Source organism: Grus americana, chromosome 1 (genome assembly GCF_028858705.1).
Source record: "Grus americana isolate bGruAme1 chromosome 1, bGruAme1.mat, whole genome shotgun sequence".
NCBI lineage: Eukaryota > Metazoa > Chordata > Aves > Gruiformes > Gruidae > Grus > Grus americana.
In genome coordinates this window covers 38466134-38483152 of record NC_072852.1, presented here as the reverse complement: position 1 = coordinate 38483152, position 17019 = coordinate 38466134, and the positions used below count along the sequence as shown (strand labels likewise).

The 17019-nt window shown below is 44.8% G+C and overlaps 1 protein-coding gene across 1 annotated transcript in view; it reads left to right on the top strand.

Annotated features, from left to right (window-relative positions):
* Window positions 1-491: 491 nt before the first annotated feature.
* WIF1 (WNT inhibitory factor 1) overlaps window positions 492-17019 on the top strand; it is a 45817-nt gene continuing 29289 nt past the window's right edge. Inside the window, exons 1-2 of the mRNA XM_054813510.1 lie at window positions 492-799; window positions 952-1091. Of these exons, the coding sequence (XP_054669485.1) occupies window positions 667-799; window positions 952-1091 (273 nt within the window). The 5' untranslated portion in view covers window positions 492-666. The remainder of the gene's footprint in view (window positions 800-951; window positions 1092-17019) is intronic.

The window sequence follows — 17019 nt, the reverse complement described above, 5'->3', positions numbered from 1 at the left end:
CTGCACCCACGTGCCGTTTCAGTGATGCTTCCTCAACCCCTGACTCAAACACCGCGTATACCAGGCAACCGCTACATACAAACTTGTTTCTTCAAGCAGACATGAGTTTCTTTAATGATGCTTTTGCGACTGTGGTGGTGCCATCCCGATTGCCAGAGTGCCGTTGGGTTCACAACCTGCGGAGGGGACACCGGGAGAGGGGTGGGACACGCGGCACCTCGTGCACAGCATGTGCCAGGCACGGCGACCCCATGGCACGTCTGTCGTGACAGAGGAGGTGTCGGTCACGCACCGCGTCCCGGCGCTCGGCTGTGCCTGTGCAGGAGCGGGCGGCCACCTGAAGCCCGGGGGAGCGGAGGGCTGACTGCCTGGCCGCACCGTCTGTACACGTCGCACCGCCGTGCAGCCGCCCTCCTCAGCGGGGGGAAGGAGCACGCCTCAAGGCGTTTGCAAGCATCGAGCTCCTTGCTGCCCGCAGGAAGACGTGCGTGGCCGCGACGGCGCCCGCCGCCCTCCCCGTGCCCGCCCCGCCCCGCGCCCCCCTCCCGCCGCCGGCGCCGGGGCCGCCCCGCGCCTGTGGGCGCGCAGCGGCAGAGGGCAGGCGCGGCCGGAGCGGCAGCGGCAGCCGGCGGGCCCCGGGCGCGGCGGGCGGGCGGTGCGCGGAGCATGGCCCCGGCGGGGCGGCTGTGCGCCGCGCTGCTCTGCGGCGCCCTCAGCCTCTGCAGCCTGCGGGCCGCGCCGCGGCAGCCCGACACGCTCTACATGTGGATCGACGCCCAGCAAGCGCGGGTCCTCATCGGTAAGCGGGGCCGCTCCCCCGCCCCGACCCCCAACAGCCGGCTACCGCGGCGGGGGCGGCCGAGCGGCGGGCGGGAGCCTTGCGCGGAGAGGAGCCCGGCCCGGCGGGGCTCGGCGGGGCTGCCGCCCATCGCGCCCCTTTGCCTTTCGCAGGCTTCGAGGAGGATATTCTGATCGTGTCCGAAGGGAAGATGGCCCCGTTCACGCACGACTTCAGGAAAGCCCAGCAGAGGATGCCCGCCATCCCCGTCAGCATCCACGCCATGAACTTCACCTGGCAGGCAACGGGACGGGTAGGTGCAGAGATGAGGCCGCGGCGAAGCGCGGGGGGCGGCTCTTTAAACCCAGGCAGGTGGTTTGGTTTTGGAATAGTTGAGGAAACCCTCTCCGAGGCGTGCCGGGCGTGGGTCGCACGCCGTCGTGCCCCTCGCCGGACCCGCGTGGGCAGCGCCTTCAGCCCCAGCGTCCCGCGGGGTCCCGGGGTGCGGGCGGGCTCGGGCAGCGGGGGAGGCGGGAGGCAAAGGGCGGTGGGGAGGGCGCGGGGAGCGGCGAGAAACGCGGCCACATCGCCGGGAAAGTGTGTTGGACGGCGGGGTTGTAAAGGGCGTGCGAGAGCCGGGTGGCTCGGGCACGGGAGAACCCGGCAGGCTGGTGAGGCGTGAGCAGACAACCGGGGTTCGCCAGGAAGACACCAGTTGCTTTTACTTTTAATAGAATTTTACCTGGCAGTAGTTATGTGGATGAAATTTTCTTTTGACTTTGTTTAGCTTATGGACATATGCTACATGTTATTCATTGATCTCTATTTGCTAAATGTGCATGCTTAATGGGTAGTCCTGGTAAATAATACCTCTCTTCTGTAGACTTAATTTTACCAGGTTTAATTGCAAAACCACGTAAATCTGCAGTGTATTGAATCCCTTTGGATTCTTTTGTTGAAAAGATAAGAATGCGTGACATATTTTCATGAAGAAACATATGCACGATTTGACACACTGACAACATATGTTAAATTTGCATAAAGCTGAACCATGTTAGCATACGTTATCATGGATACAGAAAAAAATCATTGTAACATAAAAACGGTGGATAAAATTAATTCATTTTCACAATGCTGAACATTGACTTTATACAATAAAGAGCTTGGTAAAGATGAAACAATATTTACCTTCAAATAGTCAGATGTATAATTCAGTTAAGTGCAGCTTCACAAATTCAGTTGTCATTTCGGTTGTTTTAAAATACTCTTCATAACTACAGGACTTGTTTGGCTTTGAGGTGTTGTCTGAGGACCTTGTAATTTTTGCTATCCTCACAAAGCCTTTGAGTTTAGGAAACACTTTACTTCCTCCTTTAGAGAGGGAGGCGAATGCAGAGAGACAAAACTTACTCACAAAGGCTAAGTGACTTGCTCAAGGTCTTTGGCGTTCCAGTCCAGCTTTACAGAGAAAACAACTTTGTACACCAAGGCTTGGCATTTAAATAACTGGAAATAATTAGTGCGTTTTAGGACTATATTTCTTGCTCCATTTCTCTGTCAGCTTCAGTTGCTGTCCACGATAAAACTACCTGGTTTTGGAAAGGAAGATTGAGATGTTAGTCCGAAGCCTGCCCCTCTTCTCTTGTCCTTCTTTCTTGTGCTCTCTTCTCCCTCCTTTGCTGCCAACAGGAAGCTTATTAGGAAAAGATGGTTGTAGCACTGATTTCGGTGAGAAGAGTTACAGACTTCAGCATAGGCAAGTGTTCCCCTTGATGCAACTTGCACGACTAAATCCCTTCTGAGCAGCAGCAAAGCTGTTTAACCCATTATTCCTCCTCCTCTTTGCTGAATTCCTGAATTCCTGTTAGACAAAACATAATTAGTAAGTGAAATACCTAAATGGTTGAAGTAGCATCATTGCACTACTGTGTTCCTAGAACAGTGTGTTAACTTTCAGATATTTATGGCTCAAACAAGTGTTCAAAGTGAGATACTCTGCATTTGGAGATTTTATAATCCCATCTAGCTACTCCTTACAAGTTCATCTGTGTGTACAGTCGATATAAACATTGGCACTCCAGTCTTATGGCTGTAGATATTTAAATACTTTTGCAGGTCTGCAGATGAAGAACAGGATTTCAACCAGCAGCCTGAGCTAAGGAAGGAGTTTCAACCCTCTGGTGTTTTAGGAGTGGGGAACAAAATGGACATACTTAGCATGCTAGAGAAAATGTCTAATTTTTGGTAGCACAAACGATCCTGTTGGGTTTTGCATCCCTTAGAGGTGTTTGAGTTCAGCTGCCTCTTACCCACAGTTGTTGTCATGCGCTGTGGAAACCAGGGCACTTACTGTCCCTATGCCACCCAGACCTTTTCCTGATGGGAAGGGACAGGAAAAAACACGAGTATTTCTTCTGTAGCCCACAGGGCAACAACATCATTGGTATATTTTTTTATATATCTCAATTGAACAATGCCCACAGTAGTGTTGCAAATGGAGTAGGATAAAAGTTATTTGTGGCAAAAGAACACAGTTTCTTTTTTCACAGAATTTCCAATATTTTATGAGGGGAAGAAATGAGTAAATTTTAGCAGGTTTTTTCAGTGTTCTGTTTTGGTTTTAAGCATACAGGTTCTTAGAAGTTTCCACTGATGAGTCCAGGAAAGTATTAAATACTTGCTACCTTTATTCTGGCAGAATACTTTTGTGTGGGAATTTCCTGAGTCAGGGAAGGGGAAGTGGGAAGGGGAAGGAGAAGGAGGAGAGGAGGGGAGAAGGAGAAGAAAGGGGAGACAAGAGGAAAAGGGAGAAGAGGGGCAAGAAAGGAAGTAGTAGTAGAAAAGGGGAAAAATGCTGATACTCTTTGAAAAAAGAAAGGCATTCAAGATATTGAAGTACTAGACTACTTTCTGTAAAACAACTGTTAACTAGCGTACAGTTGTCTCTTGTTTGGTAAAACTGAAATGATTTCTTCTGTGAGTCTTGAATCCTGTGCCTTATAGACTTCTTACCCTTGTATCCCACTTGAGATCTGAAGGTGTTTCTCTCGGGCTCCAAGGTTTTGGGGGCTGTCAATTGTATGTGCCACAGCCTCTAGCAGTAGCTAGACGCCTTTTGGGTCTGTAGATATAAGACTTCTCCAGGAGATGCTGTCTGTGACATTACATGGGTCCCAGCCCCGATATCAACAAGACAGGGGAAGGAGAGAGCGGCTGGGTGGGTGCCTGGCAGCCAGTCAAGGTCAGGCCACCACACCTGGGATCTCCAACAGGGTAGGGCTAAGTCTCTCCTGACTTGCATCTTGTATTCCTGTTTACACCTCTGGAAATTGGGTATAAATATCCTGTGGGTAGATTCCATCTACCTGCTTCTGGGATAAATAATGATCCAACTTGTAGATGAGTAAATAATCCAACCCAGGGAGTGGCAAGACTTCTCAGTCCTGCGCTGCTGCATATGTCCATAGTCTAGTTCAAAAATGTCTGTAGAAAGGAACATTTTAAGGACTAGATTATACCTGTATTCTGTGTAAACTTGAGTGGCAATGCCCCACTGGATTTAGATGTTATGTTTCTAATACAGTGGCCTTTGTGCCCTGGATCCATTTTACGTGGAAAAGATTTTGCATGGTAAACAAACAGTTAAAGCCATTTTCACTAGAAAGCATTAACCAAAGAAAAGCATTAGTTGGTTTTAGTCCTTAGCCCATTAGTTCTAATTAATTATTAGGAAATATTAGGGGAAACCCAAAATTTAAGGGTCTGAAGGTACTGAATACCTGCTTTTTCTGGCGAAGTCAGGGTGAGCCAGGGGTTACGAGAAGGCTAGAGTACTGCAGAACAGGATTGTTATGTTTTAATGCACCTTATGTTTTTACCTATGAATTTAAATGTGAGATCACAGATGTTATGTTCTCTTTAGAAAAAGACGTAACCTGGCTAAGTTGGTAGTTACAAAGATTGTTTCTTGATTTGAAAGATTTAAAAAAGCGAAAATTGGTAGTAGTATATAGCATACAGTAGGCATCTGTGTAACCACTAGAGCTCACTGGTGTGCTGCTTGCTCTTATTCTGTATGGCTTTTGCAAAAGAAAGAATAATGACTTTTGGAGGTCTTGTCCCCAAAAACACTTTAGAGTCTTAAAGCACTTCCCAATGAGAGACGAACAGACCCTAGTATGCTGACTAATGCTGTGGCATTTTTCACTATGTCCACCAGTAGAACATACCAAAGATTGCAGTGATAACCTCATTTCTACAGCGTTTAGGAACTTATGGCAGGTATTCAAGCTCCAAATCCACGTGTGTTTAACTTTCAGTGGGACTTCTGACAGCAATAAAATTAAGCTCACATGTGAATGAGTATTGGTGGGAGAGAACCATATCAAAAGAAAGGTTGATCAGAGCATAGGAAGCAAGTGCTCTGACAGAGCAGTAGCCGGGTTGTTTTAATAGACAGGAGATGAAAAAAGAAACCAAAAAGCAAATTGGAATTTTTGTTCTGCAGCAGTCTCTGGTCTGATCCACAGAAACAATCAGTCTGGGCCACAACTGGCCCAGGCTGCTTTCTTCCTTTCAGATATGGGAGAAGTATTTGGGGTCAGATGAGTTATTGTAGCAGCTTGCTTCTTGCTCCCAACTGTCATGAGTACCCCACGACTCCTCTCTTGTTGCACGGTTGAACGATGTGACATCTGAATACTCCATCCTGCACTGGTGCGTGAATGTGGCCCATGTGACTGTACAATGCATACACACGTATCTCACGGTGCATGGATATCGCATGTATGTTACGTGCTAAAGATATATCCAGCCTTGTGCTGCTGGATGCACGTCTTCGTGTGGAGTGGTCCTGCTCTATGACAGGAGATGTGCATGTGTGCACAAGGGGATCAAGTGCTGAGGAAAGGTCTTTGGTGTGGGAGTGCTTCCAGTCACAGGAGCACAAGTGTCAGGAGATAAGGGGGCATCCCAGCATGTAGTCCTCGGGACCATTAAAAGAGGCAATTGGACCTGTCCCTACTGGAACGGCTAGCTTACTTCTGATGAAAGAGTTATTGATAACCTTGAGTAAAGCAAGAAGAAGATGCCCAGCTCTTCAGAGGGGATATATGTCATCAGTGCATTTTCTAACATCATTTCTATATTGTAAAGTGGAACTTAGCAACGGTATATAATTACAGCTGCTGGAGGCTAGTTCTGATCTCACCTATGTGACCATCAACCCCAAACAGCTCAACTGATTTCTCTGGAATTACCTTATATTGCTGAGATGTAGCCTGACCACAAAGATAGAATGGAATATCCAGCTGTGCCAGGAGAAGTTTTGTTTCCTTGCCCAGAGGAAAGCTAACAGACCAATTTTAAGACATTATTGATGCAATAGGGTGCTCCATTCAAACATCACTATTTCCCTGATAAACTGAAAGAAAACAAAATACAGTGAATTTCAAAACATGTAATTCTTCAAAGGAAACTTTTCTTCAAAGAAACTGCTGAACTTTTTGTAAGTATCTTATTCATACCTAGTGATTACAGCGATGCTTTTCAGCTTAAAAAATGTCTCATATGCACAATTCAGGGTTTTTTCCCAATACGTGTATGGCTGTTCTGGAAGTTTGGTCAAGGCAATTGCATAGACTTGCACTCTTGGGATTTACAGTAGTACCTTCACTGTGGTTTCATGTCACCAAACAGAGGAAATACTTTGTTTTCTGACCTCTGTACCAAAATTTCCACGTGGAATGTGAAGATGTTTACATACTGTGAGCATGATTTTTAGACAGGGGGGTCTCATATCGAGAGCACAGCTCCAAACCTTTAATATTTAGATTCTGCTCAGCTGTGGTATTTTGCATCTCAGTGTTGTAGACATGCCACCAGGGATCAAAGTAATGCTGTAGAGATCCCACTTTCTTAGTAAAGCAGGCATGTGCCAGCCATCTGTTGTATCTGCTGATAGAAAACAGCAGTAAAGTTTCTCAAAGTTTTGCCAAGAAGAAAAAGGGGGGATTTATTGCTCAGCAGAGATGAGTTACAAGGCACCTTGTAGTGTAAGCTACATCTGGTTTCCATAGCAATTTACATGGTATATGTGTAAACGACACAATTATTCTTTTTACACAGCAGTGTAAAGCTGCGTTAAATAAACTGTTCTTCAAGATTTTCATTGTTTATCCTTTCTATAAATATTCTAATACATTTTTAACAAAAAAGCTTAAGTAATAAAATATTTTCACTACTTTTACAGTAGTAGCTGCGTTGTACAACATAACTGTTGAAAAGCACTGGAACTAACAGGACACCCCAAGATTCAAGACTATATTTTGTGAAAACGTACAGATTTCTCTCCCCATGTTGCTAATAGCTTTTTTCTGAAATATAAAATCCAGGCTCTGTTGCTTTCCTCTTCTTTGTGGAAGTGAAAATGTTTTCTGTCAACATCACCTCTTTTTACAGACAGTTTCCCAAGTATGTTCTTAGTGGTCTAAAGTTAATGCCATTACAAGTAATGCCATGGAGTAAAAAGTAAGAGCTAACCATAATGAGAACTAACTGGAAAAATTTTTAATGTATTTAACTTCTTCTGTGGGTGTCATGCTTTCCAAAGAGGGGTTGGGTTTTTTTGGGTAGCTACAAGTATGAATGACTTGCTTCTAGCCAAGTGAATTATGTACATATAAAACAAATGTAGGAAACCACTCTTCCTAGGGCATGCACATATGTAAGGTATATGGTGCGACCAGAGCTTTCAAAACAGTGATCTATAGTAGGTACTTGCATCATGTTGAACAGAATTTTAAGTATTATATACCTTAGCTCAGAGCAATGAGTTCCTGATTAGTATTTTTAAAGCTTTCAAGAAAACACATCTCAAAACTATTTTTGTGTCACCTTCCTGTGGCTTTACACTTGGTTTGCCAGGGTTTGTTCTTTTATTTTCCTTTTTGTGTAAAAATTCCACCTTTTGAAAGATGCTACTTTACTTCTAGTAGTCGCTTTTATTCTGCTGTTCAACCATGTTGGGTTTTTTGTTTTGCTGGGGGTTTTTTGTTTGCTTGTTTGCTTTTTAACTGTTTATTTGTGGCCAAACTCTCCACTACATCAGATTGTAGCCCAGAAATCATGGAAAGTGCAGTCACCTGAAATGCACAGCAAAGAATGGACAGTTGCATTGCAATACTGAGTCTTCTCCATAACAACACACACAGTGTTCTTTGCAGTGAATTATATGTATAATATGTAGTAGATGTCTGTTGCTGCAGATGTGTGTTTCAGTAAAAGTAGAAGATAGCTTTATTGGTATTTTCTGTTTTTTTGAAAATTGTAAATGGAAGAAACACAAAATCAATCACATTTTGGATAGGTTGTTGAATGCACAGTTAACTTTGGATTTTTTCTCTTCTGTTTGGTTTGTGGAGGCTGACATTCTGAAATCTTATTTGTAATAAATTGTGATTGTAATAAAATATATATAATAATGTATGTAAAAATGTAATGAAAGACTGGCTCTTCTTACCCAAAATAAAGTTGAGATCCCTGTACAAAAAGCACCTGGGCTATCTGTGACACTTTGAGCTGGGCTAGTTGTATAAAGTAACAGAAATCCTGCTCAATGAGAATGCATGCATTGAGATCAGATGAGTTTTCCCTTTGGGTGGCACCCTGGCAGATGATGTGTGTGAGCTGACAGTCCTACCAGGCCTCTGCCTGTGTCACTGGTCCTCCCAATCTCTAATGAGACCCATCAGCCTGTAGTAGAATCTGCAGAAGGTTTGCCTCTTTCCTTACACTTACTTCATAGAAGAAAGAGCTAAATAAGGAAAACCAGACATGTCCTCAAGCTCCTGTGAGGCATGTTCCCATCCCTTCATGCCCCTTCAATGGACTCACTCCAGTATGTCCATGTCTCTCTTGCACTGGGGAGCCCAGGACTGGACCCAGCACTCCCGGTGTGTCTCACCAGGGCTGAGCAGAGGAGAAAGATCGCCTCCTTTGACCTGCTGGCAGTGGTCGGCCTGATGCAGCCCAGGAGGATGTTGGTCTTTGCCACAAAGGTACATTGGTGGCTCACAGTCAACTTGGTGTCTACCATGACCTCCAAGTACTTTTCTGCCAAGCTGTTTTGCAGCTGCTTGTTCCCCAGCATATACTGGTGCCTGGGGTTGTTCCTCGCCAGGTGCAGGACTTTGCGCTTCCCCTTGTTGAACTTCATGAGGTTCCTGTCAGCCCATTCCTCCAGCCTGTTGAGGTCCCTCTGGATGGCAGCATGACCTTCTGGTGTATCAGCCACTCCTCCCAGTCTTGTATCATCTGCAAACTTGTACACAGGGTATACTGTCACAATGTCCAGGTCATTAATGAAGATGTTAAACAGTATGAGACCTAGTGTCAATGCCTGAGGTACACCACTAGTGACTGGCCTCCAGCTGGACTTCGTGCTGCTGCTGCTAACCCACTGAGCCTGGCAGTGCAGCAGTCCGCCTCACTTACGTAAATTCCACTTCCTCACTTCTTCTGTGGGGATGTTGTGAGAGACAGTGCCGAAAGCCTTATTAAAGTCAAGGTAAACAAAATCCACTGCTCTGCTCTCATCCCCCAGGCCAGCCATTAACACGAAATGGGCCAGGCAGGAACACAAAACTGAGACTGGCTTGTACAATCACAGCGAAGCAGCAAACCGAAACCTCCCCCAGAAAAAGTAATATAAATAAAGCAAAGACAGTGATACTGTTGTACAGAGGGACTGAGAAGACTTTATCCAGCTCTGATACCTGAAATCCACCATAGTATGTGGATTCATAGTCCATTTGTAGAAGACCACTTAGCTGCACAAAAATGCCGAGGATTACCTGACAAGTCTGTCTGACTTGGAGAAGAGGCACCTGTGGAGTAGAAATGCCTTCATAAAGGCTTAGATAGATTTGGAGTGGATCTTTTTCAGCCAAACAACAAGAAAACCCCCAGATTTTTTTTTTTTTTTTTGCACCTACTATGAAAGTTTACTTTGTTTTATAACCAATTGGTGGAATCCAGCTTGTTTGGCCATACAAGGAAAAGTGGGCAATTACCTTCCATCTGCTTCAGCACTTGCTGCCATCACTGCCCAATACTTCAATAAATAACTTAAAAGACCAAACACCGCTTTCAGAGCTGCTCCCACAAATCCTCTGAAGTTGTCCCTTAGACTGGATAAACAGCAAGCTAAACCCAACCAATCCTAAAGGAAATAAATATGCCTGACATCAAACCTGGCAATCTCCCAGCCTCAGGTTTTGGCTCATCACCAGGGAAAACAAACTCCCCAAACAGCAGCCCACTAATGAGAAGACCTGTCACCAGCTCTGAGCACTGAAGCATAGAACCCAGTAGCAAGAGCAGCAGAGCCAACCTTTGCAATGATGGCTGGCCAGAGGAGGAGAGGACAGGCTCTTGGACCATCCTGACCATCAGAGAATGATTTCGGAGCTTTCAGTACTGTGATTATGAAACTTTTTTTTTTCTGAGAACATGAGGAAGACATGGAGAGATGACAACTTGTTGATGAGCAGAAGATAGGCTCTCCCTGCAATGGTTTCTAGTTGCTCTCAACTTGCAAATGTGTGAATATTGATATAGTCAATGGGAATCTGAGACTAAAAACCACATAGGCAAATAATCAAGTCCACTGAACACCTTCAGTAAAGAGTACAAGTACCAACTTCACCCTGTTCCTTTTAAACTGTAGTAAACACTGCTTTCATTTTTCCAAGTTTGAGCCTTAGCCAGTTCTCTTTCTTGCAGAGCTTCTTGGAAATAAATTGAACTGTTGAAACAGAGTCCATTTGAGTGACCAGCTTGAAACAAATTTATATTTCCCTTGTGAAGCCACAGACACATCAAACAGCTGCAAGCAGCTACGTGCCTGCAGTATTCCACGTAGGGACCTTCAGGGAGAACAGGCAGGTTGCGCAGCAGAGCACACTGGCATCTGCCGGAGAGGAAGGAGAGGCAAAACACAGTTAGCCGGGTCTGTAATCACAAGCAACAGCTGAAATGCATCGCATATGAAGAGCTGGGAAATAATTTGCTGGCACGGCATGTTGACCATTACTTTGGTTGATTTATTTTTTTCATTGGTGCTGGGATTTTGTATCTCCTTCCTTCCAGATTTGCACAGGAACATCTATTCAAATTGCGAAGCCACGGTCAGATTTCTGTATTGGCAAAGGAGTGTAGCTGAAAGCTTATGACCCAACATACTACTCCTCTCCAGTCAGAGCTGTGACGTGTTGGTATTAGGTACAGGGTGGGGAAGCTTATACTATCCCTTACAGACAGAAATTAGAGGCCTTCATCATATCAAGAACCACTTGGGTTTCACGTTTTTACTTGACATAACAGTAGCTTTCCTTTGATGGGACAAAGTCTGCGCCTTATCCTGCCTACTAATGGAGTTCACATTTGAGTTGTATCAGTGTGAATATCCTGTTTACTTAATGGACCCTTTTTAATTGTCCTGCCAAACATTTGCAGTCAAGTAAACTTCATAATTTATATAGTTGGTACCATGAAGCCACTGTTACTATGATTTGTTTAGTCAGCAATTAATTGAAACCTAACAGTAGAATTACAAGATTTAAAACATTCTTAAGTATTTGACTTATTTATATATGACCTTTATTCATCCAAAAGTAAGGTTTTCTCATCCTGTAAAATACAATCAAGCAGTATAAGTTAATTCAATTAAATTAATGGGGAAATATTTAAAAGGATTAGGAATCTCAAAGTTTGCTGGCAGGAGGAATGGTTACCTGGAGGCATAGAGCTCACAGCCTCTGCAAGTTCTCGTGAAATCTCTGTTTCTCCACCACTCTCCAACCCCAACAACTCCAACAGGAACTTGTGTCTCTAGGTTTACATATGTTTCTTGTGCCTGTCTGCAAAGATTGAGGTAACTGTGGTAAGGTCTTCCCCCTCTTCTTGGTTTAGAGCAGGTGATGGAGCATACCCAGGTTCTTCAGGATTTCTTCCTTCCCCCAGTCCAGAGGTCTCATGAAGAGTGGGAAGCAGAAAGCCAGTTTTGTGAGAGATGGAAAGAAAGGGATGGCCATTGCCCTTCTGTGAAGTGGTACTGTGAGATTCTTCCCCCTCTGATTCCTTTATAACCACTCCCCATCAGAACAGAAGAGGATCCCCAAACTAACCTCTGCCCTGAGGAGAGTTGTGCCAGTCTCCTGCTCAGGTTGTGTCTGGTTCTTCCACCCAGGAGAGAGGAAGGTGGAGGAAGCAGCCGGTCTGCTGGGGCTTCCCTAAGTGTGGTGAGACATAGAAAGGAGGGCTGGAGCTTTCCTTGTAACCTGAGCAGAATTTCTTGAACTGATTTTCAATTATGGGAGTTTGCAATACTGTTTCACACATTATTATTATGCCTTGACAACAAATCTGGTTTTGCTACCCCAGCTACATTCACAGGCCAGTTTACTTTAAATGCATAAGCATCTACTCTGACAATAATCGAGCAGCAGATGATACTTAGGTGAAGCTTGTTTTTTATCTCTGATTATAGACTTCCAGACAAGCCAGATTTAGTAATGGTATACTTAAATTAGTTCCCATGGTAAAGTCCAAGTTATATTTCTGTCAAGCACAAGATCAGCTACTGACCACTCTCAATGTATAGAAAATATTTGAAGACATTTCTTTGAAAAAGCAAAAAGCCTTGGATTAACATTTGCACAACCTGCATGTTGAGAAGTCAACCATTAACTAAACATACCTTTCAGTATATCACGGAAAATGGACCTTCTAACTGAGGTGTGTTGTTTACCTGCTGTCCTTCAGGAGTATGTTAATAGCCTACAGATAAATCATAGTTTTTCTGAAAACAGATTTCTGCTGCTTTAAAAATCTGCATTTGAAAACATGTGTGGATATTTGTATATGACCAGCATGGTTTGGGCTTGAGAGTTTTTTCCATACACATTTCCCCAAAAAACATTTCTAATGAATCTTGTGGTTAGCAAGTTGTGGCATTCCAGTTTCTGCCACCCCTAATTCATATGCATCTCAGTTAATTAAGTACAGTTGAAAGGTTACAGCAACAAACTATTACATTAAGGTAGTTGGCCTTCATGTGCAAGCATATTTTCCCTAGACCTCTGCACGTCTTGTACTGCACAGCTTGCAACTGTGCAATTTACTGTGTATCTGCACATTAATGTGTCCAGTTGACCTAACGGGCCAGATTTTCAAAGGTTTCTCAGCGTTTATAACAGCCATTCACCCTGAAGAAACCTGCAGGACTTCAGCACCAGTTCTTTGGTTGTGTAAGATTCACAGTTACAGAAGAAGCTGCATGATGTTATGTCTCGTCTATGAGAATTAGTATGGGCTCATGTACTTAATGAGGTTTTGATGTCCTGTAAAAACAGAGACAAAGTCTGTACATACAGCATTATTCACTGGTATTTCCTGATTTTTGACTGTTTAACTGGATACCATAAGACTTCTTGAAACTTTTTTTTATTAACAAACACAAGTGGGTTTTGTATAGCATTTCCTCTATTTCCTTAAAAAAAAAACAAAACAGATTGAAAGGTAGAAAGGATTAGGAAAAACCCCACTTTGTTCCTCCAAGATTTAAAAGTTTGAAAATAGTTTGCATGTTGCATAAACTTAATCCCGTTCTCTAGACAACAGTGTGTCTCTTCACGCTGAGCGGAGCAGAGACGGGATCTCCTTCCCTGCGCGCTGGGGAGGGTGTGGGAGAGTCCCTCTTCCCAGCAGAGCTGGAGAGAGCGGGTTGTGTGGCCTCTTCCTCAGCTGTAGGGCTCCCGAGCCGCTCTTGCGTGGTCCTTCTCTGGTACATCTTAGGAGATCCACAGGAGGGAGCCCACAGGCTGTGCGTGCCGCCCGAGCGGGAAAGGCTCTTGGAGGAGCGTTCGGGCTGACTTGATTCAGGAGTGCTGGTGTTCCCGTCCGGTTTGCCTGAGCACCTCATGTGCAAAAGCAGCAGAGTGTGGGCCTCGCCTTTGCACCAGAACAGCATCGTCCTCAGCTGACACAGGTCATACCCTGACCAGTGGATTTCCTCACTGGCAAACTATTTGTATGGTTGGTATGATCACAAAAGCCTCCTGGTGCAGCATCCTTGTCCAGTCTCTTCTGTAAGATTCTGTAGAACATTTTCCTAAGACGTAGCAAGACTTGAAAAGAGATGTGTGCCCTAGCCTCAGTTCAGCTGCACAGCACACCTGAGTGGCATGCCACAGTCAGAAAGGCGGCACTTGGCACGTGTCTTGCTTTCCTGAGAGGTGTGTCATATTCCATTTGAAGAGTACAGCTCCCTGGTCATGTTTCAGAAGCATGTTTGTAATCCGATGTTGCTCCAAAGAAACCTGTTAACACAAACTGCCTCGAGCCTAAGAACGTGACAAACCTGAATCAACTTGAATTATTCCCAGTGTATAACCTTAATGAACAATAGCAAGATATTTCTGAGGGTGGGATCATGTATTTGGATTTTTCATTTTTCTCAGAGACAAAAAGCCTTGTGTCCACATGATGGCTCTGGCAGTGCCATCGGGAACGCAGTGCCCTGTTTGGGTACAGGTCCTGTTGGTTTCAGCAGTGCGTTAAAGGAACCATCTTCTTGCTGATGATTCTCAGCTTAGCTGCTTCCCCACACCAGGATAACGAAATCTGACGTCTGCCGACAGCACATGAACGATTCGCCTCGCTTCCAGTGCCATTCCACAACAGCTTCAGCGAGGCTAGCAGCTGACAATGTCCCATCTTCTTTCCCATCCCTGGTCACACATTTCCATTCTCTTTCTTGTGCCAGTGCTGATGTGGCTGCTCAGGGAGCTGCTCTGGCTGAATACTAGCCCTGCAGAAAGAAGTGATTAATTTTTAACTTGATCTGCTCTCTTGGTTAGCTCATCACAAGGCCACGTCTGAAGAGGGTAGGACTGCAACAGTGCAGTCTGAGCCTGCCTTGAGCTGCCCTGCTGCAGTCCCAGTACTGCGAGCTACAGAAAATGTGGCAAATCAAATCAAAACAGAGAAACAATTCCCAAATGTCTTCTAACCGGCAGAAATGCAAGGAACAACCAAACAAAATTGACTCAGCTGACCGGTATCACAGTGAGTCCCGCCGCAGATGACAGGGAGGGTTTGACCTGCAGGCTGCTGTGCCGAGCGCTGCATTTCTGTGCCCTGTAGTGGTGCAGAGAGCGGACCTGACGGCTCAGCAGGGTTTGCAGTGTGGGACATCATTCTGCTCCAGTGTTTCTTCCTGAAAGTGCTGTGGACCACACTGAGCCCAGAGCTACTCGCTTCATTTAGTCAATAAAGGCTGGTTTGGGGGATTTGGAGATCCTCCAGCAGCCTTTGACTCCAGCAGAAGTTAGGGATTGTCAGCACATCTGGGATGTATTGAGTCACAAAAAGGACAATTTGGCTTCGGTCTGCAAGAGCAGACCAGATTTACCATAGCTGTGCGTCAAGGAATAAATTACATCTCTAATCTTAGCAAAACTCTTTAATCCTAAATGGGGCAGTTATCTCAAGGCAGAGTATAGACTTCTGCTGTCATTAAACTCCTGCTGGTTTTTCATCAGACGTAAATTTGGGCTTGGAGAGGTCCACACATTTGTGTCTGAAGCTGAACTGTCCCACTGGCATTTTCTCTAATAAAAATGAGGTTAAGGTCTGTGCAAAACATTCTTCTGGGGAACTTTCAGCTGCTGGCCCTCCTTGTCAGGATTTATACTGACAGATGACACATTATCCAGAGTTTAAAAAAAAAAAAAAAAAAAAAAACCCAAAACCAAACATAACCCCAAAAAACCGCAAACATGGAAGGATGTAGCTTTCCCAAAACAAACTTCATACCTTTCTGAGTAGAACCCATTCCTGTAAGTGTGTGCAAAGGGTTTGCCTGGAAGCTCAACTTGAGCCTGACTGTCGTAACTCTCCCTAATTTCTTTCATCTTCCTTGAATGGAGGATTGCCCTGGTCATGCCAGCACTGCCTGTATCAGAACACAACTTTTGTCTTTCACCAAGTTCATCCGCACAAAACTTTCAACCTAGAAAGTGCCAGGACCATTTCTTAATCCCGTTGAAGAAAGGGACCATAGCAGAATGAGAAAAAAGGAAAACCAGCATGGTTCTTTGCCATGTTCATGATCTGAATCCCCTCTAAAGAAAGATGGTGACAAGAAGAAGGGGAAGGCAGAAAGGACAGGCCTTGATGAGTAGGAAGGGATTGGTACACCAGCAGTGGCTGGGGGCGGAAGGAAGACAGTTTTGATGAGAGGATTTCTTCAAATAACTGTTGCTAAAACTCAGTGAAACAATACCAAGTGCAGAGAGCTGTCTGTGCTCTGCAGCGCGGCCCATGTGCCGCAGTGAAATTCAGGACTCGCCACCTCTCTGGCGTATGATTTGGCTGTTAAACCAGCACAGGGAAAGTCAGCGGAGTGAGGTCAGGTGAAGATGCGTATGCTGCGAACAGACTCCATCTGCACCCAGGGAGAGAGAGAAAGGCAGTTCAAGACAGCAGGTAGATCAGACTCTGGCTGGGCTGAATTTCCTTCTGCAAATGCTGGTCTCTCTCCTGTGAGTGCACAGGAAGTTGAGGATGAGCTGGCTTTAAAGAAGATACTTCATTTACATGCTGGGAAATACACTGGGCCGTTCTGGACCTTAACTCTGAAGGCTGGACCCTGCGAGAATGGTGCTGTAACCCAGGGATGAAGCTGTGCAGACCCGGCCTATGGAAACAGCCTGAACGACAGAAAAGTTGCTTGTAGAAACTGTTCAGTTTCTCATCAGAGACTGGGCATAAGGTAATACTTCCCTGCTTTACTATGAAGATAAGTCCATCTTGCTTTGAAAAATTCAAAGTGTAGTTATGGAGGACATAACTGTCTGGAGGCCTGTGTGGTGTATGGAAGTACTGCAGTAACGTATGTCCACATACCAGGGTCTTGGCTCAGTAGACAAATCAGTGTGATTTCAGGTACAACAGCAAACACACAAGTTCCTTTTCAGATACAGTGATCAAACATTCTATTTAAATGATTCATTTAGTTCTTCTTTCATGATAGTAGCTAGAATTTGCTTTGGTCAATGGCAGCCTGTAAAACAAGAACAAAATTACTCTGGATATTCACAAAAAAAGGTGTTTGAAAAATCCATGCAGCAGATGTTCAGAGAGCAGTGTTAAGGAAGTCTTTCTAACAACTAGTCAGG